At 40.3% G+C, this 27,847-nt stretch overlaps 1 protein-coding gene across 1 annotated transcript; it reads right to left on the bottom strand.

Moving 5' to 3' along the window:
* On the bottom strand, positions 1-25,113 carry BACE2 (beta-site APP-cleaving enzyme 2; the record flags this gene model as incomplete). The annotated part of the gene is made up of 8 exons (XM_010183188.1): positions 1-523; positions 6,495-6,663; positions 7,812-7,961; positions 11,413-11,514; positions 14,687-14,821; positions 16,040-16,168; positions 17,741-17,957; positions 25,025-25,113. Coding segments are annotated over 8 exons (1,245 nt in total), but the record flags the coding sequence as incomplete, so codon positions are not given.
* Between the last annotated feature and the right edge of the window lie 2,734 nt (positions 25,114-27,847).

Here is a 27,847-nt window from a genome sequence, read left to right as displayed (position 1 = left end):
TCTTTTAAAAGAAGGTACTATTGAGAGCATAAAGGCTCATTGTACTGCAGTAGCAAATCCAGTACCATAGCACTTACGAGGTGGTTAACAGTGCTTTGGTTCAAAATCAGTGTTAGAAAATAAAGCTTAAAAAGTTACGATGCAGGGTGTTTGGTAGGATTCCAACAGCAATTTGTAATGAACGTAGAAAGGACTGAGGCATTGGCTTCTTCCCCTTGGCAAAGTACTTTGTTCTTCATTCTAAGTCCCAGGTTTCAGGATCAAGTTTCTCATTTCCATCGATGACGCACTAAGGAGGATTCGTCATTGACTACGTCATTGTCAGTGTAGCGATGCTGACACCGTGGTGGAATAAGCAGCAGGATGATCAGTACAAGGAGGATAATTCCACACAGGCTCATGAGAGCATAGGAGGCAATCCACAACACTGGTTCATGGAAAGAAACGCTAGAAACACAGTTGCTTGCAACATCTGCTGTTGTGAAAGGGCCTTCAATCTCGGATACTGGAGAGCCATCAACTTCTGAGAAATTATAAAAAAGAAAAACATTAAGTCTATAGAAACCATTTAAAAGCACGTAACAAAAGATCTAGCTGGATACCTACATATCCCTTTCCCTCCATTGTCATACATGTCAGCATACTAATGTTTTATTGCATTTCTCATTGCAGTAAAAATACTAGTATTCCACGTTTATAAAATGGGAATTTGAAGCATAAGGAGGCCGTGATACTCCCACATCTACACAGACTGTCAACGAGAGAGCAGAATTTAAATCAGTTCTGCCACAGCCTAAGCTAAAGCACAAGCCACTGGATCACCTTTTCTCTCTGGACTAACCTTTCAGAAATGGCAATTTAACAAAGCTTAAAAATCCTACAATACCTACATTGGAGTAGGTCAGGGTCTGGGCAGTTTTTGTTTGTTCCTGGCATTTGCAACAACTGGAAGAGTACCTCAGATGATCCTTACATCTTCTGTGTTTGCTATCTTCCAGGGTCTTAGGGAGCAGCATGGAGGACCATTAGCTTCATAGATACCTTAAAGGACTTTATCCTAAGCACAAGGTACAGGGCGGAAAGCAGCACAGATACTCTTGTGAGTGGAGATGAAAATTCAGAAAGAAGAGGAGCTGAGGCAGGAGAACTGGTTGACAGCTGTGCAGAAAAGGGGAATGGTGCAGAGGAAGGTCAATGTCTTGAGTGAGGAGTTGGAACCTGAAGGAGCAGTGTTGTTGGGTAGGGAGGGAGAAGCTAACCAAGCAGTTTGAAAAATGCAGATAACAAAGCTAAAGCAAGAAGAATGAAGGGGTGCTGTGGCAGCTCTGTTTTTGAAGAGCCATCCGTGTGGGTAACATTACAGACTGTGTGACTTGCTTCATTACCATCACAAACCCCTGCTTGTTAAACCAGTATTTGCTATAAAGGGTTACTCTGCCCATGGTTGTCACAGTAACCATGGCAAGCGCTGAAAAGTTCCCAAGTTGTGGACAGGGCTACACGTATTGTAAAGGCAGAGCAAGTGAGTTGCCTAGGGCAACAAAATATTCAGAGGATCTCGTATCTGCAGGTCCCTGGTCAGGGAAGGATGGATACCTTTTAGCTTGCTTGGGGCAACTAGGAGCCTGCCCTTAGTACATCTGTGCATTTTAACAAGTCTTCCAAACAGCTGTCATTCACTTCTCTAGTCAGATACTTCAAGACACATTTGAGTCTTTCTTATGAAGGCCTCAGTTTTAACCTTCCTGCTTAATTTCTTGTTCATTTTACACACAGACACCCTCTTGCCAAATTGTAAGCGATCCTGCCTACTTGAAAACAGGATCTTATTTACACGTATCTTAGACATGACTCCTGAAAGCATGTTCAAAGAGAAAAGGATTTAGCAGAATCATGAAATTGCCTGAAAGATGGCAAAAGGTAATTGAGCAAAACAGACAATATGTTGTTTAATAAAGTTTTTGTTTCCGATGAAAGATTAGCCTTTCCAGAAAAAAACCAAAACACCACCACCAGAAACCCAGAAAAAAAACAAACACCAAAAAACCAGAAAAAAACACAATTACTTTTTGGACAACGTAATAGGTGGTCTGTGGTAGAAATCTGTTTTGTTCAGAGTCTCAGTATTGCACTTTGTCTACCATGCAATTGTTTCTTCTGGACATCTCACCCCCTCACACCATTTCATCTGTCTCTATGAAGTCCTGCAGCAAAACCAAACTAAGCTACATTTAATACTAATGTGAAATGCAAGGTATAAGTATTACTACTTCGGAATTTAGTCTTTTGAAGAAACAGGAAAAAAAATGGCAGCACAATGTTCCACCTTGGAGAAAACTTTGAAAATAAACAGCACCTAATTACTCATTATTTGGCTAGAGTATAGTGATTACTCCTATTAAAAAAGGCAATACAAAGCTGTTGCCATAGTGGCTGACATTTTAAATATCATTTTGAGTGCTTGACAGCAGCACAGCCTCTGCTTTCTTTCCTCCAAAAAGAAAAGTTTTCCCTCACTCTCTTCCACCCACAGGGAAACTGAGAGGAAATCAAAAGACGGGAAATTTGCCTAAATTGTTCAAACAAGCTCTTAACGTTAACAGTCACACACATTTAGGATATTACACATTAGCTTGAATTAGGATATTTTGGTGTATTTTCATTGGAACATCTGATGCTACCATAAATTCCTGATCTAGAATAAATGGGATTTTCTTCATTACTGATGATTACAGAACAAAAATAGCACCTCTCACTCCCTGTTCTGGTTTTGGCTGGGATAGAGTTAATGTTCTTCATGGTAAGCTTGCATGTGGCTATGTTTTGGATTTGGACTGGAAACAGTGCTGACAACATGGGGATGTTTTCGTTACTGCTGAGCAGCGCTTACACAGAGTCAAGGCCTTTTCTGCTTCTCACCCCACCTCACCAGTGAGTGGGACTGGGGGTGCACAAGAAGCTGTGAGGGGAAACAACTGGGATAGCTGACTGCAACTGACCAGAGGGGTATTTCATACCATAGGATGTCATGCTCAGCAATATAAACCAGGGGTAAGAAGAAGGAAGGGGGAGATATTCAGAGTTATGGCTTTTGCTTTACCTGTTAAACTGTCTTTATCTCAACCTGTGAGTTTTCTCACTTTTACTCTTCTAATTCTCTCCACCATCCCACTGGGGAGGGGGTTGGGGGTGGTAAGCAAGCAGCTGTGTGGTGCTTAGTTGCCAGCTGGGGTTAAACCATGACATTCACTCACTATCTTGTGTGGAAAGGAGGCAAACCTGAAGTTAGATAAAATTTATCATAAAATTGTAAAGTGCTGCTTGGAAGGGACCACTGGAAGTTACCTAGTCCTGCCTCCTACTCGAAACAGCACTGTCACCATCAATAGATCAGGCCAGCTGTAGCTTTATTCAGACAAATTTCATAAAGCCCTGAGGATAGAGATCCCACAATCTCTCTGTGCAACCTGTTTCAGTGCTGCACTACCCTCCTGGTGAAGAAGAAATTCCTTATGTCCAGCTTGAACCTTCATGAATGTAGCTGGGGGATGTTGCCCTTTGTTATGTAGTTTCGCTTGCACTCACTCTTGGCTTGCATTCAGTTTGGGGCCCACCATAATCCCCAATTCTTCTTCTGCAGGGCTACTATTCAGTCTGTCCCTTCCCAGACTGAACCCATGTAAGGTGGTTTTTTGCTTGAGGTGCAGAACTTTCCACTTCTGTTCACTGAAACTCTTGAGGCTTCTGCTGCCCAGTCCTTTAGGTTACCAAGGTCCTTCTGGCCTAAAGCTCTGCTGTTCATCATGCCATCCAATCTCCAGAGTTTAGTGCCCAAAAATTTGGAGGCATTCCGTCTCATCATAGTTTAGTGTAGATGTCACTTACGATTATAGTGCTTGGTGCATTTCTTTCCTAAAAAATACCCAAATCTTGCGCCCATGATCTTCTCACTGACTACAAAAATACTAGGGGTATAATTCTGCTCAATGCTGAGGTACCACTAGGTTACTTCACTAATACTAACTAGTAGTTGATCTGAACATCTTAAGAAGGGTTCTGATCCAAAAAATCTTTTCTAGTCATGCTGTAAAGAGTAGGTTATCGCTGAAATTATCAGCAGGCAACCTGAAACAATTTGAAATTAGTAACAGGCAGAATAATTCTTAGAAAGTTTAACTTACTGAGGAAAAAGCAGGTTTATTTTTCTGTTACAATGGAATATCTTCCTGCAGCCATCTATCTAACTCTCCTCACACTTGGTGCATCCTGGAGAATAAGAATGGTGCAAAGAGTATTGTGGGATAAGCCAGTTCTCATCTCCAGCCAAGTCTCAATAGAAACTTGGGAGTTCAATGAAGTTAAGACTTTTAGTCCTGTTCCCACCATTTTTGTATTCGGCACATACACATTTAACAACTTATAAAAACAGGGGCTTAAATTTAGTATTAACATTCTATTGTAAACAAGAAAGCGTAGGTCACTGTAAAGTCACACCAAATGGTCTTTCATAATTCTCTGTTTCTGAAGATTTATCCCACCAGTAATTCAACTTAATTTATGCCCACGAACAGACTAAAAAGCTCCAAATAAATTACATTAATATAGTTGCTATGGAGGACAGGCCTGGCCTCCACAGGAAGCCAGTTAGGCAGTTTAATCCCTCACACTGCACTGACTACTAACCACTCACAGTGGTGGTTTTCTGATGAAAGTAGTGTTAAATATGGAAACCACAAGCTGTGAAGAAGTGAATTCAGAATAACTGGCACATCCAGCAAAATGTCATCTGCCCCGTGTGAGTGGAGGCTGACAAATCAGTATATCTTGTCTCAGTCAGTGGCTTGTGTCAGCCGATTCCTCACGAAGCGAAGTTCCCATGATGCTAAGTTAGACATATGCATGAAATATGGACAAAGAAACAAGGAGGAATTGCCTTCTAGCACCAGCTGGGCATCATCATGTGTCCAAGCTCATGTAAATTCAGATTTCATTTCCATTCAGCAAGCTCAATTCCTTCCTAGACAAGGTTGGTAGAACTACATGGAATGGTCAAACTATGCTTCTATGTAGCAATATTAACATTAAGGTGTTATTATGGTTCCCTGACTTTTTTTCCAAGATAGGCTGTCAAAGCAGTTCTTATGAGCACCAGCTGGCTCCTGTCCCCTGCTGACCAGGTATCGGTCAATGCGTTCTGTCAAAATGCCCTCTCCCCTCTCCATTAATGGCTACAGCATGGCAGGGACAGGAAGCAGCTCTATGCTTGCTAAAATTGCAGTCAGGAAGCACGAGGAAGAATGAAAGGCAGGAAAAACTCATCTGCAGTATTTGTGTAGTTACATTCTCCTTTCAGATGCACTCAAAATCTGTCTTTCATCACTGCATGGTACCTCATAGAGGTCTTCATTAAGCAACCCACATCAATACCCAGATTTTCTTTCGTAGCAAGCTCAAAGATGACAATTTCAAACCCATTAACAATGGAGAGATTAAAAAAAAAAAGGCTTTTAAAATGGCCTGGAGCTACAACTCAGCTAGCTAGTATCCCTCTTTTTTCCCCTCAATTACCTGGTTGCATTAAGCACTCAAGTAGTTACTGCCCTTACCCTCTCTAATATAAATACTGGAGATTAAAGAAGCACTGTCAGTCACAGTCATTTTCTCATGCAAATCTCACATGATACAGTGTTTTGCAGGGCATAGACCACTTCTCTTTAGGACAGAGATTTGCATATGGGTGCATATCCTTTCCCTCCTCTCTCATTTGTATGTTCTTGTGGTGCCAAAGCAATATCTCATCAATCAGGGGAGGAAACCCCAAAATTTGTTTTTAGCTACCTGGGGTGAGGTCAGAGGAAACATGAAAAAGCAAGGAAGTTAACCAGCTCTGTAAAATCAGCCAAAAATTATGGAGGTTTTTTCACAATTTCTCAGCAGCTAATTAAAAAATTAATGGCTTTCTACTTACACTGAAAAAACTATTTGTTTAGAATCAACACAAACACCACAAGTCTTAATTTGAGTTCCATTTTCATTGTAGCTCGTTCTTTGAGTATTTCTGAGAGACTTGAAGAGGCACAGTTTATGTTAAGAGAAAAGCATGAGTAAGGCACTTCACTGCACTTAGCAAGTTAGTTGAAGAATCCATTTATCTGAAAATTAGAACAGGAACTACATGAAAACGAAGCTGCATTAAAAACTGGGACAAGTATCTGTTGGTGAAACTGCACAGACAGATGTCTCAGAAAGAAGATCTTCTCTCAGAGGGAAGAACGCAGCTCAGATACCCAGAGCTGAGGCTGATTTACTTCATGCCAAAAGACTGCTATGTGCAATTCAGGTTTTTTTTTTTTTCTCTCCCCTTGAAATCTGAGTATCTTGGGATTGCTCAAAAATATACTCTTCACACTTCATGAGTAATCACGCTTTTCCCCATCAGATAAGTGGCAAAGGTGTTTCCTCACTCACCAAGCCCTGAACAATATTTCTCTTACCTGCACATGGACTCACTGCAAAGCCCACTCTCCTCTGGGCTCTGTCAAATATTACATAGAAACCCTCCATGACTGTAGCACCAATAACTAGAGCATTCGTGGAAGAAGAGATGCCAAATCGGTAGCACAGTAAATTCTCTCCTATTCCAAGGATTGGTTGAATGTAAAGCTATTTAAAAAAAAAGAAAAAAAAGCCAGAGTGTAAGAAGCAACACTACACAGTACTTAGAAGTTCAGACCTTTTGATTTTTATATTTAAGCACTCAAAGTCCATAAACAGATTTCTGTACATGACTTAAAACTGGTCAAAGCTTACATGCAGGTAAGAGGTAACGCTTTTGGATTCTAAGCTTAAATTTGAACATGGTCAGTCACTATGTGAAGGTCAACAGCAAATTAATGAGAACCACTTTTTATTGTATTTTCCACAAAAGAAGAATGGCTGAGAAAGAACCTGGGATATGAACTTGAATTAGAGAAGAATTTTATCATTTAAAAAATTAACAGGATGGAATTGATTCAGACAGCATTCAGTGGCAACTTCAAGGCTCTAGATTCATAAATTCAAGTCACATTTTACCCCCTTGTCTCCTCAGGGAAGATGAAAGATTGCCAAGCTACATGATCAATACAGAAAAAGCTTATCATAAGGCTATACTACATTTCAAGTTTAAAATGTACTTAATAGGTTCATTCTCCCCTTTGCTCCTGACCATCCCTTGAGGTAAAAGACCGTATTAGTAATGTTAGAGGATACTACCCTGTATTGCAACCTACACAAAGCCACAGGGGAAAAATTAAAGTGTCACATTATATTCTGAAAGCTGGGATGGAATATTAATAAAAGATAAACCAACCAAGTTACACAAACTGGTGGAGATCACATAGGCTCATTGCCAAGACTGTCATATTCAGAAGAAGTGCTCCAACTCAGAATGCCATGAAAAACAAATCAATTTGCTTCCCAAAACAAGAAGATCAAAATGAGCAGAGACACTCTGCTGTATTGACATCTAAAGCTCATGAAAACAAAACACAAACTTGCCTCTTTTTCCTGACAATTTGAAAAGATCATTCCAAAATACAGGGACTGCACTCAGAAAGAAGCTATGTTTTCCTTTTTTGGTTTTAGGTTTGACTAGTTTGCAATTTTCCCTACTTAAAATTTGATTTTTTAAAATTTCATTTAAAAACATTTCCCTTGCATGCAATAAACCAGTTCTCTATTACTGCCAAAAACAGCTCCTATTTTTAAGAGCATGTACTTCATAATAGTGAAAATAAATGCATAACAGAATAAACAAATAAGATTGAGACCTGTGGTAGGACAGAGATCCGAAACGACCTACTGGAGTTTTCATCCCTCAGGTAAATGGAGAGTTTGGGAAATAAAGACCAGGGTCTTTCAGTTTTATCCCAGCATGCAAGCTGTGAACCAGTCCAGAAACCAGAAGAAAATTCTTGTATCTATTAAAAAAAAAAGTGATGCATGTAGATTACATACGTTTTGATAGATTTTTGTAAATTATCAGTACTGCTATTCAATACTTCTTCCATTCCCATGGAGAAATTCAAGCATAACCAGAAGTCTGACAAAGAGCTTTTTCTTTAAGGATCAAAGCAAGAACCCAGCACACAAATCAAGGTGTAGCATAACCCATTCTGACGTGGAGGAAGGAGCAAGAGACAAAAGCAGGTTTAGCTCTCCCTTCCCTTCTCATCTGCATCTTACTACTTGCACTTCTGCAATGAACCTTGGAGAAGTTATGACCTTCCTGAGCAATCCATACTGCAAAGAGGCAAAGCATCAACGGGCTTTTACTACCCATTTACCTCTTCTCTGAACAGCTCTGACCAAACACCAATGCTTTGAAGCAGCAGACATTTTTTTTAAAAACATAAACCAAAATACAAACCACATGAATATGTAATGGAGTCACCTCCCTTCCTCACATACCTACAGCTTCTTACTCAACTTCAGGGTTTTGAAGCCAAGGCCTAAGCCAAAAATCTCCTGGCATCCAAGGGAGTCAAGGTCTACTGGAGTCAATGGAATGAAACACGTCCCTCCGTGTCACTCACTACCCATACAACTTGACATGCTTTTGGAAGTAAGACTGATTAGCAGTACCTCTTTAATATGTCTATGGCACTAACAAAGCAAAATGCAAACCCCTACAGAGCTTGTTTGCCTAAGACAAACATCTTGTCTAATGTTGATGCTCCCTGAAGCTGATCTGCTGCCATATCAGAGGAAAAACTCTCCTTATTTGAGTGCATTACTTTGTGCTGGTCCTTATTCCCACATGAAGTAACATCCAAGACAGCATCTTGTTCTGACACTGCATGGCCAAAGCCTCCTGTTTAGGTGAAGAATAAAAACGCAATGCAGCCTCTCCACTCCCCTAATTTGTATTTATCTGTGATATTGATTAGTTTGTAAACATTAGCTCATACATTAGTTATATGGCATTTTACAGGTGACAAGTATTCACACGCACCCACATACCTGCCAATGAAATACTTGTTAGGGCTGCACAGTATTAGAAATTTAATACTTCCAGGTGCTCATTTCTGTTTTTGAGCCAACAAGTGTACACTCATGTAAACACACAATGAGACTTACCATCACAAACAGACCACTACTGCCCTTAACTCTCAACACACACTTAAGTACATTTCTTGGCATGGGACAGAATGCTCAGCCCCTCACAGCTAAGTCCCAGGCCAGACCTGCTGAAAAAGAGAGTTCTCCTCTCTTTCCATTTTCTCTTGGAAAGCAGAGCTTGTGATCTGAGGAAAACTGCAAGATAGCACACAGGCTGGACTGAGAAGTCTATAAAATGCTGTGTTTTTAAGCCCCTACCTTCATTTCCCAGAAAGACTGCTTATTACATTGCATTTCTTTGTCTCACTTCTGTATGCTGAAGAAATGCATTGGGGGATTTGGCTGTGTTATATCTAAAAGGTTATTAAAATAAAGATTTTAGGTTTATTTTAGCCTTCCTTTCTCCAACTTATTAACTTAGCATTACTTTAATGCCCGGAGCAGCCATACTGTTCTGACTTCAGCTCAGTGACGTGTAGTAGCTGCCACCCCTCTGTGGCACATCTTTGCCCATCTGCCAAAACCACCACTCTTCAGATTTGCCAACACCGAACTGCATCTATCTCTGCTCCCTAAAAGACTTCAGCCTGAGTAAGGTTTTAAAAAAACAATCTGCACAACTAAAGAGCATAAAGCTCACAGCCTTGGTTTTGAATAAAGGAATGTCTCACATGCAGTTATCCCAGCATACCTGAGGGGGCAGTAACATCTTACAGGGAAGCTCATAACAAGCTGCTAGGAGCAGGGACTTGTTAATCTGGTTCACCTGTGGTCAGAGAAGCATGTCTGACTACAGCAGATGATTTTATGTTTCAGCAGTACATAGCCTGCCAGAAGCACAGAGTGTTAAGAGTACGGTTGTGATGCCATGGTACAATTGCTGAAAATACCCATTTTCCTGACATTGCTCCTACACAGCTGGAATCTTATCCTTACCTCTTGTAACTACTTTCTTACTTAATAGACTATCTCCTTTGTTTAGAGCTGTGAAAGTAATTTTTGGTGTGTGTGGAGGGAAAGGGGTACAGCAGCAAGGTCATTGAGATTAAAAAGAAACTCTGAAAGAGAATAGTTTATGCATTTTTAATAGGAAGAACAAAAACCATTAAGCAGAGTGAGTGAGCGATTCCCCTTTAATACCTTATTGATCAGATGATTGTTTACTTGTCATGTGAAAGGCCGTAGTTCAAATGTCCTGACCACCATCATAGAGGAGTGTGGACCACTGTGACCCACTTCACAGGAGGATGCTCTATCCACAAGATACCATTACAAGAGCTCTTGGGTAGGCTTCTTTCAATTTACCCCCCTCATCGACTGGAATTGTTCCAGTCAATACTAAAGTGCTTTGCAAAGAGAAGAACTTTTCAACCAGGGAAGCTGAGCTACATAAGATAACTGGTACATTTACTTCAGGTACCGGACACCTGCAGGCAGTAAAGAACACTTCACGCCAAATCTCTGCCCTCGATCAGGCATGTACTCTTGTCTTTTGGGTAGCCGACCAATAGTCCAGTTACTTCATTTCATGTGATTTGCAATGACTACTGCTGTCTGATTGTGAATCCATAACAAAGATATTAAAGTTGTTCACACTGAAACATCTAGGATTTATTCTTCATCTTTAACCTTCTTGGCGCTGTTCACGGTATTCAATAAAAATTTATGAATATTTTTTATTAACCAGAAAATACTACTTCAGTTACTCTACGCTCAGAGAAATCCACCATCCCCATGCCCTGCTTCTAAAGCCCACTGTTTCCACAGAAAGACACTTTTAAACATAAATAATTCAATAATGAAGATCAAAAGCAGCTTTATTGAAATGAGTAATCCTAATGAACGGCATCCATTCTATACAACAATAAGCATTATACTTGGAAAGGAACTGCTTGCAGTAGCAGGTTCTACTGTATAAACACTCCATTTTGAATGAAGGAACTGATTTTTACACTCAATACTTTGAATCAGAGCAACAGGGATTATGCCCATGTTTCTGAAATGCTTAGAACAAAATACTCCTCCTCTGCACTATTTCTGATGCATTTCCATACAAACACTTCTTGTCTGCACTTAGACCACCCTTTTCCCTGCTCCCTTTTCCTTTTCACCTCTTCCTTTCCCTTTTACATTTTCATGACAGAAAACCAGTCATTCCTCACTTATTAACAGGAGTTAGTAAGTGCTTGCCCTCAGGTTAAAACCCTATGACTTACAAGGTAGATAGCAAACATGACACTCCTTTCAAAGATCGTGTGATCATTAAATAGGAATTCAACATTTTGAGCAGATTTAATGACATTAGCTTACCAGGGAGGTGCGAGCTATTGCTTGCACAACAGCACTGAAGACTTTCTGGGGCAGACGGAGGAGTGTGGTCCCACTGTCTACTATTGCTTTATCGGCGTTATACTAGGTAGAGGGGGGAAAAGAGAAGTTACACACTGTAGTACGTAATGCAGATTCCACTGCCTCCATCACAATGACAAAACTGTTCCTTTTTGGTAGCTGTCTTCCCAAACCTGCATGTCATACCTGTCAGCAGCTCTCTCCAGTTGATAGCTTGAATTTAAATGACGCCTGAGAGCAAAAGCAAGACATGGTCAGCCTAGACATAAGAGTGAGTTGATCTGCACCACACAAAAAATTACTTTGTGTCATCACAGCTGGTGCAAATGGCCAAACCACTGTAAAAAGAAGTAAAGCCTGGCCTCTCTCAGAGGTGTGAGCTAATCCACTTTACCTCCCATATGCTGTGGGCAAAAGTACTCTCACAGTCAGCACAGACAGATGCTAAGCACGCCAATGTAGCTTACACGTATGCCCAAGCCCTGAATCAAGGTCTCTGCTATCATGGAAACAACTCCCTAGTCTAAACACAACACAGCAGGCTATTTTTAATGACTGGTGTGTCTAACTCAAGAATTGTCAGGAAACATTAGGTCTCATTACATGCCATGTTCAGTACTGGCTTAAGAGTACAAATGCCAAATGCCACACCTTTCTCTCTTGACTGCTGAAAATCACTAAAATACATGCAAAAACAAGTACAAAGAAACTTGAAATTTCACTCCTGCTGCCTCAAAAATCTGCATTAAAAAAACTAAGCAAACATTCCTCTTCATTATTAAAACCCTTTCAGATTAAGAGATTTCAGCAAACTTCAGATACAGTAAGCAAAGAATAAACATTTTAAAAGGTACCTTTTTTTCATGAACTCCTTAAAACTGTGATTAATTTTTTTGGGAACAAAAGGCAAGTAGCAGTGGCAGCTGTTTGGATTAACTACTTTTGTTACCAGCTCAGGCAGCAGGATCAATATAACTGAAGAGTGACATGTTTATGGCATATCATACAACACAAGGTAGTAAACAGCATAAGCTTTTTAGGAAGAGGTCAAACAGAAAGTGAATTTAAAATACATTGGTTTAGATGTTATCGAGTCACATGGAATATCTTTAGTGCAGTGACAAAAATAAAACCCACCAAAAAGCAAAAAAAAGTAACTCTGACTTAGTTATTTTCTTTTTGAAAGAAGAGATGCTATAGGCTGCCAAGCAGAGCTGAAAGAAAAGCAAACAGGAAACCATTTAATATACACCCAGAAAAACTTCTAAAGAGAGGAGAGAAATATCAAGGCATTGTGGAGTCTATTTTAACAGATTTGTACCACATGTACACAACTGACAGCATCCTGGAGAGCCACCCTTGGAAAAAAAGTAGGTAGGAAGCACAGCCAAGAGGATTAAAACAAGAAACAATGCAAAATGCCTGGAGTAGCAGCATTACTCGGCCAGGGACTAAGCACCTCAATTTTCATGCTGCGTACAGCGTACTTGCAGTGGGCATTAAGTTCTTGGCTTCTCAGTTTTCCTGGTTAATATTTAAGAGCACACCCTAAACACTGCTGGCAGCTGAGTACTTCTCTCAGCCCTGCTCTGCCAGGCTCAAGGCCACGGCTGCAGTGTAACTGGGCAGATTCCCAGCACGGGAGCGAGGGGACTGCTCTTTCTTCCCTGGCAAGGAAAGGACTAGTCACTGCTGGCAGTTACAGAAAATGTTCCATTTCCTAGAAATCAACTAAGAGGAGAGAGAGCACACAGTTCATCGTCTTATCCAGTGAATTATGCATCCTCTGCAAGCCCCTAACTAGCAAAACTTTAATCATATGAGCTCTTATTTACCATTCTTGCCCTAAATTTTTGCGGAAAATTTTCCTTTGATCAAGATGATGCCTTCTGTAACAGTGACTAGCGTGCTATGCTAATACGTGTACAATGTGAAAACAAACTCTGGCTCAGAAAACAGCAACAATAACAGGAAACTTTCGTAACACTGCTAGATTTTTAAGTGAGCTGTTTTCTGGAAACAGCATGTATGAAACCATTAGTAGGAAGGCTCGTCTTCAAGCACATGTTGACTGTTTTTTAAGGCAAGAAAGAAAAGCAAACACAAACAATTATGCTCAAGGACTAGCGGTTTTGCTTTTCTAACAGTATAATAGAGAGAGGCATTTAAATAGCTCTTGTTTTGCTTAAGTTGAAAGATTATGTGAGTTATTTTTAAATATTTTATGTGGCAATATGATTTCCATATTTTGTATGGAAATCTAGTGTTTATGCACATGCAAGATTTTTTATCATGAATTTCACTTAATTTGTATGAGTAATAAAAACTTTAGAATTATCATGTCCCAATGACTTTCAACTAAGAGAACAAGAGTAAGATAAAATTAAAATGTTCAAAGAAAACAGGGCATGAAAATTACAGAACTAAAACAAAACATGAATAGCAACAAGCAACAGCAAGAAACAAATGAAACACACACATAGACACATACCCGCCAGAAAAAAAAATGAAACGGCTTTGGAATAAAGATTGCAACAACAATCTCATCAGACTGATCCAGAGATAGCAGAACATTACTTCTAATAAAAACAGAAAACACATCCATTATGAATAATAACTGGCAAGGCTGAAGTGAGCAAAACTGAATTACAAAAATAAAAAGGCATAGGATGAGGTACTCTGGGAAGCATCCCAGGATGACAGCTGCCCACTGTCTTCATGAATTACATGCTTAGACATCTCTACAGGGGTCAATCCAAAATCTTCCCTTTTCTTTGTTTGACTAGAATTGCTTTCAGATCCTTTGGTTTGACTTTTCTGTATAACAGAAAACCATAAACTGCAATTGTTTAAAGACTATTGTCTCCTTGAATCAATGCACCATCTTTGGTGTTTAGACACCTCCATTAGAACTAAAACTAGTCAAAAGCCTGAGCCTTTCCAAACCACAGCAGTCTTATTTTCAGTGGACTGCTCACTTAACAATTGTAGCTTAGTCCCTAATTTATTGAAAACACTACCAATTACTTTAAGGTCCCCATTGAAGCAATTTAAGCATGCTTGATGTACACACTGCCTTTCACATGGCTTGTTCATTTCTTTTCACAGTTACCATGCAGCCTTGATTCTCAGAGAAGACTGCAATACACATCTGCTTCCAAAGAGAAAACTTATAATTAAGCATTTTTAACAAAACTCGTATCATATATGGACAGAAACACAGTATTGCAAATACCTCTCTGCAGTCCAATTCAAGGTTCTGTCCTCCAACTTCCAGTTTGAGAATTTCAACCTGGTAATACCACTCCTCTTTGATCGGTGTGTACCAAATATCACCCCTGTACAGACTTGGTTCAACTCCACCCAGAACCTGAAGGAAAGGAGAAAGGAATTCACATACTTTAATATCCTGGACATTTAGTTTTGGGGCAATACAGAGAAAAAGGGGAATATTTAATTGTTATACACAGGGCATCAACATTTTAGTTTAACACCATTTGTAAAGATCTTACTGCCAAATTCTTTGTCAATAATGAAGCAGTATGAAACATCTAGACATTAAGTAGATTGTGTTTCAGTGAAGCAGAACTCCCATATTCAGCCAAATTACCAGCATCTTCATCTACAAGCTCACAGCAATTCTTTTATGAAAGCTCTGCTATTTAAAATCAAAACAGTGGTTTAATCTAGGCAATGTATAAAAATGAGACAGAATATTAAACTTACATATCATAAATTCACACTATCAGATCAGAAAAGCGTTAATAGTGCTTAAGGACATACCATTTTTCTTACACCAAAATGGAATATGACAGTCCTGTCATTGCTATCGCTATTAGCTTCCATCAAGAAAGTTGACTGGGAGCATCCTAGACCATCAGATTTTGAACTGAACTAACATATGCAGGTTCTCTCTTGGGCTTCTTCTATCTCAAGTGTGTTACCATCTACAGTATGTGAATTTACAGCACAATAACTATTTATGATGAACTCCTGTGCTGATATGCTTGTTTCAGCATAATTCAGGAACAGACATTGCAACTCATGATCCCAGATAAATAAAGGTCAATTTTTGGCGCCACTAAACTGATGGGAAGACTTCCCAGAATAACAAGATTACATGATGCTGATCTTCAGATTTTGTCCTTTAGTTTCCACTAAAAAATGGAAAAGAGCCTTGATTCCTCTCCCCCTTTTCATATCAGGTGAAAAAAAAGTACTGTAGCATTTTGATGAGTTTGAACAAGCTTAGTAGCTGAGTAAGAGACTACTCAGCCTGAGAAAGGTAGCAGAATCTGCCCTGAGGAAAGACAATAGTTGAGGAAGTGCACCACGACAATTACTCCTTTTCTTTATTAAAATCAAACTTGCAATACAGAAGTTTAGTCAAACTTCAGAGATAAAAAACAATGGAGGATGAAAATAAATGGACACTTGAGTTCTGCCTAAATGCTTAACTTTTACTCTAAAAAATAGAAAACATTTCATATATTTAAACACTAAATTTAGAAGAAGTAGGATAGTCATAGAAAAGAGGGAGAGAGATTTACAAAGATACATCTTCCCTCTCAGATTGACAGATACCCACAAGACTACCTCCGTTGGTACCACTTCCAGAAACGGGGAGTCCAGCACCACACATCTGCAAGGAGAAAATGTTGGGGATCTTTGCCTGCCTCACAAGAGAATCAAAGAACGTCTCCACAGAACTTGAAGGCTTGAAGGTGTTGAGAAACAGAACAAAAAAAAAAACCAAAAGAATTGCAAAAGTATTAATTAAAAAGTTTCTTAGCAGAAATGAGCAAATAATTCAAACAAGACTACTTTTCACAAATAAAATTAATTTCTGGCAACCACGAGCTGAAAATTCTAGATAAGTTGTCATTAAAAAAATGACATCTGTCATTTATTTCTGTTGTTTTTAAAAACATTTTTTCTCTTGACCGCTCTCATAGAAATCCCTAAAGCACGAGAGCGTTTTCCAATTGCAGTTTTCAAACTCAAACACTAGTTTCAGTTTCAGGCAGAAACTCTCGCCAACACTTTCTGTTTGGAAAAGGCTTTGGGTTATTAGAACAGTCAATGTAACTTGCCCTTGCCACCAGTTAAAAGGCAGAATTTTGAAGTGAGGATTTTCAGTTTTTAAACATAGTTTAATTATAATGAACTCTGAATTCAAGGGCCCTAATTTCATCTTCTTTCTTTTAAAAAACTTAATATCTGAGCATGCTGACTTGAACTGATTACTGGCCAACTGCACGTCATGCTTGCCTTTGTAGTTATTAGAGTACTGCAGTTTCATTGTAATTCAGATTTCTGCGCAGGTACATCTCATGACAGGCAGAGACCCCGGTTAGCTTGCGAGGTGCCAAGTGCTCTTACTGCACAAAGCACAGAACAGACGCAGAAGCCAACAACACTCAAGACTTTGGAAGAAGGGAAAAATAAATGCCCTGAATACAGTATGTGCCCAAACCAGAGTTTGAAAAGGAGCTCTTCTGTCTGTTGACAGTGTATGACAGCAAATATGCCAGAAGTCAATACAATTATCACACAACTCTTGAATAAAGCTTTTTAATTCCAGAGTCGGCAGACAGTATTGAGTCATTTGTTCTAATGGGATATATCTCAGTTTGTGAGTTTTTTAGACAGTTATGTGTATGTTGAAAACTATGATTATGTAATATTCCAATGATGTTTTCAGTTTTAGATTATAAGGTTATAAATTTTAGACCATAAATTTTAGCTTTTAATTTAAGCTTCAGTCTGAATTTCCTGCTTCCATAAGAACAGGACGTGCTTAGTTATATGTTCATGAAAACACTGTAGCTAACATTTGTTCTGAATTTATCCATATATGCCCTCCATCTCTACTTTTACTGGATGAGTGGAGAATGTCTTAGAATGAACTGCCAAGGGCTTTGCCAAGTAAGTCCAAGACAAGTCTTGAAGGTGATCATCACAACACTCAAATGCCTGCCATATGCATACCAAAAGCCTTTACTCCCATCCTCTGGTACTTCACACTCTGTAAAAGCTTAGTCATTCCAGAGGAGTTAAAAATTGAAGCCTTCATCACCAGAAAAGCCTACATTTTCATATGGGACCAAGGTTCCATCACAGCCCAGTTTATTCTTTCTGGAACTTAACAAACACAAAGGACCCATAGAAAAGAGTGCGTGGAAGGGAGGTGTCTAATGCTGACAGATCATCTGCCCTCTTTATTTTAATAGCTGGATTTCTACTTATTGTCATTGTGAAGACAATAGCTGGGGAAAAGGTGACTTACTTTGGCTAAGGCATCATAGGCAAGACCAAGAATCCCGTGCCACTTAACACCTGGTAAGAAGAAATTCTCTGATTCAAGAATGGTAGCAATGTTGATGGTGTAGCTGCCAGAGATTCCTTTTGGGATCGTAATGACATCTGTACCCAGCACTCCAGTCCAGCTTCCTTGACTGTACTTAACTGTGACATCAATCCCTTGAGATTTGTATGTACTTGACCTTTAAAAGGAAAATATACACTTATGCATGAGCTATTCATTTACAATGCAAGACAACAGAACATATTCAATCTTAATTTTTCCCAGAGTAAAAAAAGTGAAGTCTGCAAAGTTGATCACATATACTCTCAGAACATGGGGGATGGATTGTAGAAGCAGTTAAAAAAAAAAAAGCAGTAATAAAAAAAAATCTTGAGGCTCTGTTTTTATCCTGAAGCTATCAATGACTCAAATCTTCACAATGTGTCTCTTTTTTTTTTTTTTTCCCCCTTTAGCCTAAGGTATGATGCTATCTAGTGCAGTATGTCCCTGACTCAGACTGGCCCATCACAATAGGGGCAACAGCCTTTAACTGGAGATGGAATGTATTAACTGGCACTAGGAAATGAAAAGCTTCTGAATTAAAATCTAAAATTGAAATGCTAGTCTAACTGAATAGCTGTAGACTAATACCTCATTAATATTATTAAAAATCCATTTGGGGTAAATCAGAATATTATTGAGAGTCTCAGCAGTAACACACAGGTTTTCTAAATCTGCAGTTTGGTCTATTTATTGGGAAGAAAGTAGATTTTGAACGTTGTTAACAAATTATTCACTGACTTGGAGGAGCAATGGAAAGGAGCTCCTTCTAGACCAGGGCAACAAAGGCGAAGGAGCAGTTAAATACGGCAAGCAAAGAAAGCCTTCTTGTTTAGAAGGCTTAATAAAAACATGTTTTTTTCTCATCAATAGATTTTTTTCATTTTAAAATCTTGTAGCATAAACATAGTAACCATCTTCCACTCTCATCACTACTGGAGAGCTATGAGACTCCTAAATTCCTTACAATCTATTGTGGTCCCATTCCTTGGCATGCGGCTTCCCCTTCTGAAGGGGCAGATGACCGTGCTCAGTTCATCCAAACAGACTTCTAGTTCGATGGCTTTTTAAAAAGTAAATAAATAAAAAGTGTAAAATAAGTTCATAACATCACCTTTGCATGTGCGCAAAACCATAGAAAGCACAGGTGATTTATCAAGTGTGGTCAGTTTTATCAATCTAGCTTTAATCTAACAGGTGCTCTGACAGCCACATGAAGCGACTTTCAGAGCTCCCTGTACCTAAGCTCACCAGAATGAAGTCAGTGTGGTTTTGCCTGTTATGGGGAACAGCCTTCAGATGACAACGCAGACAACTCCCACTCATGTGAGCAGACACTTTATCTCGAGGGACAATTTGGCCACATGGACGGTGCAACTGATCCTCTTCTTAGCTAAGAGAGGGCAGGGAGCAATACGAGGCCAGGCTCTAACCTTAAGCAGTTCTTGATACTCCCAACACCTAACCCTTCAGGAGTCTTCACAGCCCAATAGCTTTTAACATCCAAGGTAGCAGAAATAAATGAGGTAACAGGCCCCACAGATTATATTTCAAAACAATGAATTCCAGAGATACAGTTACTACCTGTATCTGGTCAGTGCGACTGCCATTTTACCTTTCTGTGCAATTCTGCATTCATATGACATTTAGACAAAGGGACATCTCTGCTCAGGCAGGGTCTTCAGAGCACCACTGTGATACTAGCAGTACATTTTATAAATCAAAATAGAGTCTGAATAATCTGTGACATAAGAGAAACTGGGGGAGCAGGAAAAGGGAAGGCAAATACAGGGCTATTCACGTAGAAAAGTGTCTGACTGTGCAACAGAAGAGGAAACATCTGAAATTGGAGAGAAAAGCGAGCGTGGGGAGAATAAAGCGAAGCAAATCTGCGAATACCAATGCTGCATGACTAGCAGCAGCAGCAGCACATAGCTCTTCTGTAAGCAGTAACAGTCTGATGGACTAAGCTGTGGGCCAGGACACAGAAAGACTGGGTTCATTTTCCAGCATAGCTGGTGAACTTTCCTGTGGAAAGGCAGGACAAGTCACTTCCTTGCTCTCTGTGCCTCAGCTTCCCCACCTGTGGAAAAGGGCACGAGGATACTTGTCTCATTCGTAAAGCACACAGATATCATATTGAAGATAAGGCCTCATTATTTCCTTCAAGGAGCAAAATACCTAGTGTGGGAAGGGATCTCACACGATCCTTGTGGCAGTAATTATATTCGGCTCTGAAAAAGAACTCTTCCTGCTCCATCTTCTTGACTGTAATCAGCCTGTGTTTTTCCACCTCACTGATCTAGAGGAAGAAGACTTCTTTAGAGGTCAAAACTAAACTTGTTCTTATTCATGGGCTGAGTTTTAAACACACGGCACAAAAAAAAAAACAAACAAGCTGTTCTGGCTGTGATGAGAAAATAAGAAATTAAAATCTTCCAGCAGGACAGAGTGTATCTTAGCCAGAGGCAAGGAAAAAGGCTTCCTAGATTACAGTGCTGTAGTGCTACACTCCTACAGTGCTACACCCTTCTCCCTCTTCTTCCTGGTTAGTATCTTCTCTCAAAGCAGCCAACAAAACCACGGTCCTCAAACCTTGAATGAATCTCAAGCCTCCGCTGAGAAAACTAGCAATAGGTTAATTTTCTCATGCAGAGTAACTCCTCATTGCCAGCATATAGCACTGAACAAAACATAACCAAAAGGTTATTTCTCATGTCATACTTCATTTGAAGGAAGCTCAACATAGCAACACAGAAAACCCTGCTTAACACCAACCTCACCAAACACATGCAATTACTTCTTAATTCCATGCTTTCTTGCTGTTCTGCTTATCCACTCATTTCTTCCTAAACATCAAATCAATGTCTGCACATACAGTAATGGCAAAGAAGGGAAAGAAAACAGCAATGAGGAAAAAAAATCTTAACAGATGTTTTGATCACCTCTATAGTGATAGATGGAACAAGATATGTGATTCAGGGCCAATGACTTTTAAGACAAAGCCAACATGAAAACCCAACATAAACTATTGATTTTCAACCAAGAAGTCCTAGCTAATTTGCAGGAGTTCTGGAACAAGTTTATAATTTACCTTAAACTATAAGCTGTATAACACATAACCAAATTCACAGGGTCATACTGCAAAGCAGCAGCGTACTTATGCTTGCTAGTATATACTTTACTGTATTACCTTCATTTCTAGCAAATTATTTTCTTACCTCCCTATCTCTTGGAATGTTCAACTCCTGAACAGTTTGCTCATGAAATTTTAGATGGTGAAGCAGTACCACTCACACTGAAATAAAACTGAATAGTGTTGCTGAATACTGACAGCCCTGAGTAAGTTACTCTTTCACATATCACTACAGAGCCATCACCAATAATTTAGTTTCAAGTGTAAAAATCCCTTTCTACATCTGTTTAAGTAGCTCTTTTATCATAAGTAGCATACTCAACAAAAACTACTTGTTATTTTGAACAGTACAAGAAACAAACGCTGTGATTTCTTTTCAGTTCAGGACAAATTAGGCCATTTCCCAAAACCTTATACTTCACAGCAACTTATACAGCATGATCGTCAAAGCAGACTCAGAACTTTTCACAGCAAAGTTTTGTCAGAGCCATTCAGAAGCCCAAGTTTTGAAAGAGTTCATGATAACAGCTTTATTCATTCTGTACAGAAAGATCAAGATAATTAACAGTAGAATTATATGACATGAATTACATGATATACAACATCATCGAACAGTCTAGTTCTAAAATTGCTCAAAGAAGTCTATTCCTGAACAACACATCCTCTGGGTCCTTTGAAACAAAGATAATGCCTCTCACATGCATCTTCCCCAATTTCAGTCAAAAAACAGTCATGCATTTTAATTTCAGATTTTGATAATTTGAATAAAACTAAACTGAGAGCTTGGCAATTGGGAAATTCAGACCCATCATCCTCTTTCTCCAGCACAATATTCATATTCTAATAAGCACACATGTATAACACAGTCCCATTAATTTAACAAATTACTAATCCTGCTTTCCCCTTGTCCTCAACTTTTAGTTTATGACTTTGATATGGAAGCACTTCATGACAACATAGGGAAAAACTACAGGAATGATTACCAAATGAGAGAAAACCTCTTCATCTAATTTTGAAGTATTCCACATAGTGTGGGAAAAAAGTATCCATAGGTCATTGGTCTCACCTACACAGGTCACTTTTAGGTAATTTTAGAGATCTGGCTGAAGTGATAAAGGTCCATGCCTACCATCTATGCAAAATCATGACAACCATGTAAGGTAATCTGACTACTGGGAAAAGACTATCATAAGGCCAGTCTGAAAAGAGATGAGCAGCAGGACCCAGGGAACTATATGTCACTGGGATTCACCTCAAGTCAGGAAAAGTCTCAGGAGGATCCTCCTGTAATCCGTTCCCAAGCACATGAAGTACAAGAAGGTAATGATGGACACTGAGAGAGAAATTTCACAGACACGTCATACCTGACCAACCTCATTGCCTTCTACAAGAAGAAGACTGGCTATGCAGACTGGCTGTAGCACATCTTGATTTCAGTCAGGCTTTTGACACCATCTCACATAGCGTTCCTATTTGGAAGCTGAGGATGTGGGGCTGAATAAACAGAACACTGTGTGGGTTGAAAGCCACTGGGCCCAAAAGGCAGCAACCACTGGCTCAACATCAGGCTTGTGACAAGCATAGTGCCCCAGGGGTTGTGAGTTGTGGAAAAATTGTTCAACATTTTCATCAAGAACCTACACAGTGGACAGGCTGCACACTCAGAAGATTTTCACAGGACAGTACACTAAGGGGAACAGTTGACATGCTGAATGGCAGAGCTTGGATCAAAAGGAAACTTGAAAAACAAGAAGATTAAGTCAACAGAAACCTCATGGTAATCAGTGAGGAAACGCACAAAGTTTTGTGGCTGAAACAACTCGATGCATCAGGACAGACTGGGAAGCAGTTGAAAAGGACTCAAAACGGCTTGGGGTGATGGTGGACACCAGGCTGAATAAGAGCCAGCAGCATACCTGCCCTGTGCATACAGCAAACTCAACACCAGGCCACATTTGGAGGGCCATGGACAACACATCCAAGGAATGCTCACCCTCTGGTCAGCCTCACTGGTGAGACCCCACCTGGAATAGACTGTGGTCAGCTGTGGGAACCCAATTCAACAAGGGACTGGAGACAGAAAAGAGGGACTGGCAGAGCGCTACCACATAGGACAGGATCCACAAACAGAGGATTTGTGACAAGAAGCTGAATGGGGCTGGGCTTCAGCTTTGCAGACAAGAAGCTAAAGGGAGATGTCACATCAGCTTACAACAACTTGAAAGACAAAGATGACACAGCCAATCCTTTCTCTGCAGTGCCAGATAATAATGTAAGGGGCAACACCCATGAGTTACATTTTGTGAGGTTCGGGTTGGACAGTAGGCAGTATTTCCTCAACAGGAGAGTGGCACAGCACTGAAACACAGTGCCCTGGATTCTTCGTTCTCAGAGGTTTACAGGACTTGGCTGGACTTAGTCACGGCTGACCTGATCTGGTGACAGCCCTGTCTCATCTGGGATATGTACGAGGTGACCTACAGAGGTTCCTTGCAACCAACATTTTTGAAACATTAACTGATTTCAGTGGGGCCAGGATCCTTCCCAGATGACATTTATTTAAAAGTATTTAAAGTATTTGAAGTGGAAGAAGCATAGTGTAGCCAGATTCAAGCATGCTAATAGTTGCACTTTATTCTGAGCATATTGCAGTACTCCATCAATCCAATCCAAACCAGAAATTGCTATTGCAATTGCTCTGGACTATCATGAGTTGAGTTAGAATAATTTTACAAAGCACTCTTAACTCTTCAGGGCCTAAATTTCAAGGTTTCATTATTAACTTTATATCAAAGTTCTCGAAACACAGCATACACTGAAAACACTGATAAAGAGACTGTGACCTTCAAGTGATGTCACAGCCTTTCTCAACACACAACCTCTGCCACTGTTGCTCTTTCTTACGGTTTATGGTTCTTATGAGAGAGGCCTTGCCCCTCCAGCCAAAATACTATCACTTAAGAGAAGAGGGAGAAGGAATGCTTGTACTTTTAATTCTTTGCAATTAAGTTTCCTCTAGTCACTACCTATGGGAGGGGATAGCTGGCATGTAAAACTCTGCAGTAGTGCAGCAACAGCTTTCAAATGCAAATTCTGGACTTTCCACACCTGCATCATATCAGAGTGAAATGTGAAATATCTCCATTAACATCTGAATATGTAACAGGAGGTAAGGCTGTTCTAGTAAGCATCATGGAAATAATGGCCTTCTCTCCATTACCGGTGCATCTTATTGGAAAAAAAGTGCAAAACCCCGTATTAAAATACATAAACAGGTAATAAGAATGGCGATATTCTCCAGCCTCCCAGCCCTCTAAGTATTTTTATCCATGTGCTTCAGCTAAAGATAGACACTGTGTTTTGCAGAAGTTTACCTGAAATAATTGGAACTAGAGAAGGGTAGAAAGGAAGGAAGAAAGCAGAGAGAGTGATTCAGACAGACAAAACTGTGTTTGGCTGTGACTAATGTCAGCTCATGCTAAAGACAGCAAATTCAGTGCATAACAAGCAGCAAAACCATCAAGTCGTATCTTATAAGCCACCAAGTTGTATCTTATAAACAACCAGATTCAGTGCAGGGTCTGTCCAGATCACTAACTGATCGAGGCCCTTGGCCAAAATAAACAACAAATTAGTTTTTGAGTAACTGATTTTGGTTTTGGATGAAATGTCAAGTAACATATACAATTACTGGGTTTAATTTTTGTTTTTAAACAAAGGGAAAGTATATTTAAACTTTTAATTCCTTCCAATACTATTTGGATAAGAAATTGACTGAAATTGGTGTGATTTTGCAAACAGTTTTTACCCTGTGATCTCCTTCCCTTTTCTCCAGCCCTCATCAGCACCGTGCTCAGAGCTCAGCTGCGCTGCCATCATTGGCATTGTTCGTGGTGTCAGGCAGGGCTTTGCATCAGGCAAGGCCAATCTTCCCATTCAGGCAACAAACGTCCTGCTCCGATGGGATGTCACAGGAGCCCCACAAACTGCCTTATCATCTGCTTTTGCATGGAGGATCCAGAATCTAAAAGACACACTAACCCATCATGGTGTGCAGAACAGGTACTTACAGCTCAGTATTGAAGTAGGAGGTGACATCAGGATCAGGCACACCTGCTACAGCAAAATTACTGCTCCCAGTGTCAACCAGAATATTTAACTGCCGAAACAGAAGAAAGGAGAGGTGGTTTTCATATCCAACTAAACAAACAAACAAAATCATTAAAGTTTTTGTCTAAATTACGTTCAGTTTTAAAATTATGATACAAGTTGCCCTGAAAAAGGAATACAAACTGTCACTTTTGGGAAAGATATGCCACTGCAGCCCCTGAAGGGCTTTAAAATAGTCACATTCCTGGAAGGGGGAAAACCTGTCAAGCCTGTATTCACACAGCAGATGAATTCACGACCATCTCAAATTTCTTTTTGGTCCAACCCATGTGTGTCTGCAACCTGGCTCATCCGGGACACATGCTGAATTGCATACTGTTTAAAGCACTGTTAGACTTAGAGCTTGTGAAGTTTCTAGGTAGCAGCTGAGTGCAAATCTGAGCAGAAATAAGCAGATGCACAAAGCTGCCTCGTGGCTTGGAGAGCGCTGGAACATTGCCCAGTTCACCCTAAGCAGCAGCAAGCTACAACAGCTTTCACTGCTTTTAAATAAGAGAGTGGCGGATTTATAAACACTGTGAAAAGAATGGATTGAAAGCTGGGCTAAGAGTGGGCCACTTTTTTGTTTAATGGGGAGCACGATTTAGAATCATAGAATCACAGAATGCATTGTGTTGGAAGGGATCTTTAAAGGTCATCCAGTCCAACCTCCCTGCAGTGAGCAGGGACATCTTTAACTAGATCAGATTGCTCAGAGTCGCATCAAGCCTGACCTTGAATGTCTCTAGGGATGGGGCCTCTACCACCTCACTGGGCAACCTGTTCCAGTGTTTCACCACCCTCATGGTGAAGAACTTCTTTGTTATCCCTAATCTAGATCGACCCTGCTCTACTTCAAAACCATTACCCCTTGTCCTATCACTACATGCCCTTGTAAACAGTCCCTCCCCAGCTTCCTTGTAAGCTTCCCTCAGGTACTGGAATGCTGCTGTAAGGTCTCCCCGCAGCCTTCTCTTCTCCAAGCTGAACAGCTCCAACTCTCTCAGCTTGTACTTACAGGGGAGGTGCTCCAGCCCTCTGATCATTTTTGTGGCCCTCCTCTAGACCTGCTCCAACACTTCCATGTCCTTCTTGTGCTGAGGGCCCCAGAACTGGATGCAATACTCCAGGTGAGGTCTCACCAGAGCAGAGCAGAGGGGCAGAATCACCTCCCCTCAACCTGCTGGCCACACTTCTTTTGATGCAGCCCAGGATGTGGTTGGCCTTCTGGGTTGCAAGAGCACAGTGTTGCTTCATGTCCAGCTTATCACCCACCAGTACCCCCAGGTACTTCTCCTTAGGGCTGCTCTCTATCACATAATTCTCTAGCCTGTACTGATAATGAGGATTGCCCCGCCCAGGTGCAGGACCTTGCAACTTGGCCTTGTTGAACCCCATAAGGTTCATGCAGGCCCACTTCTCCAGCTTGCCCAGGTCCCTCTGGATAATATCACGTTCCTCTGGCACGTTGACTGCACCAGTCAGTTTGGTGTCGTCTGAATTTAGGCCATTTAGGCCAAAAATTGCCTAATAAAACCACATGGACAAAATGAGATGCCACCTTTCCCCAGTTGGCTCAGGTTAGTAGACTGGTTCACCACAGCTGCATGACAGCTTGTGCTAGCACAGATCAGAAAGTAACAGCATGGGAGTAAGCAGTCGTCAGATTCAGGATGACCTTTTTCAGCAAGACGTTGAAACTACAGTTGTCATTAAATGATAATTTAAGTCAGTTAGAGACTGTACTACCACAAAAACCAGTGGTCACACACTTTCCCTGCTTTTGGTCAGATGCTTCCCATGGCTTAAGCACTAGCACCCATGGGATTGTGCTGCAAATCAGATTAGGCTCCTCAACCTATGGTTTTAAAAAAAAAATGGAATCTGCCATATTAGACAGCTACTTGAAAAGAGATGATAGGAGCAGATACTAGAAAAGGGTAACTGCCTGTTTGGGTGACAGTATGATCTCAGATTGGCCTAAAGTAATTGTGAAATTATGCCCTAGGCAGTAGGGGACACCTGCTCCCCAGAAAAATACTAAGGAACTAAGAGTTTCCTGTAGGATGGAGTGACACATCAGGACTGCGTTGCCTGCAGTTCGACTCTAGCTCAAACCAGCCACTTTGGTAGTCCTCATCACTCCTTAAGATGTGAGGTATCGAGAGAGCTAGCACTGGAAGTGGATGTGGGAAGGGTAAGAGAGAACGACAGGGGAACTGAGTTTTGTGTTGACAAAGGAAGTGAAGGAACAGGGCCAAGCATAAAAAGGAGAGTAAGGACAAAGGACGATAAAGCATTTCTAGAAGATATGTTGAATCCTTCTTTAGTAGATTTAAGACTGAGCATAGACAAAAAAAAAGTGTGAGTTGATGTTCAAAACATCTTCAGTTTGCATATGGAGAGTGAAGGAGGAGATGGTTGCCCTTGTTTTACCTAGTTGATATAGGGATATATATGGGACTGAGGAGCTCTGAAATTAAAACATGAACACAAAACCAACTCTCTTTTGACCTGCACACACACTCTGTCATTGGTATTCTCAGTCCTAATCATGCAAAAATTTTAAGACTAAAAAGAAACAAACCCACAGACTTAGCTAACAACTTATTTACCTGCCTCACTGTATCCGATATTTTAGATTAAGCAGAGGCAATACATTAAAATTTATTTTGCAACCACATGAACTAGAAACAGACATTTAAAACCAAAAAGACTTCTACAGTTTCACCTGGCTCCAGGAG

Source organism: Mesitornis unicolor, unplaced genomic scaffold (assembly GCF_000695765.1).
Source record: "Mesitornis unicolor isolate BGI_N332 unplaced genomic scaffold, ASM69576v1 scaffold10074, whole genome shotgun sequence".
Lineage (NCBI taxonomy): Eukaryota > Metazoa > Chordata > Aves > Mesitornithiformes > Mesitornithidae > Mesitornis > Mesitornis unicolor.
Note: the sequence above shows the minus strand (reverse complement) of the source record. Positions and strands in the feature narration are given on the sequence as shown.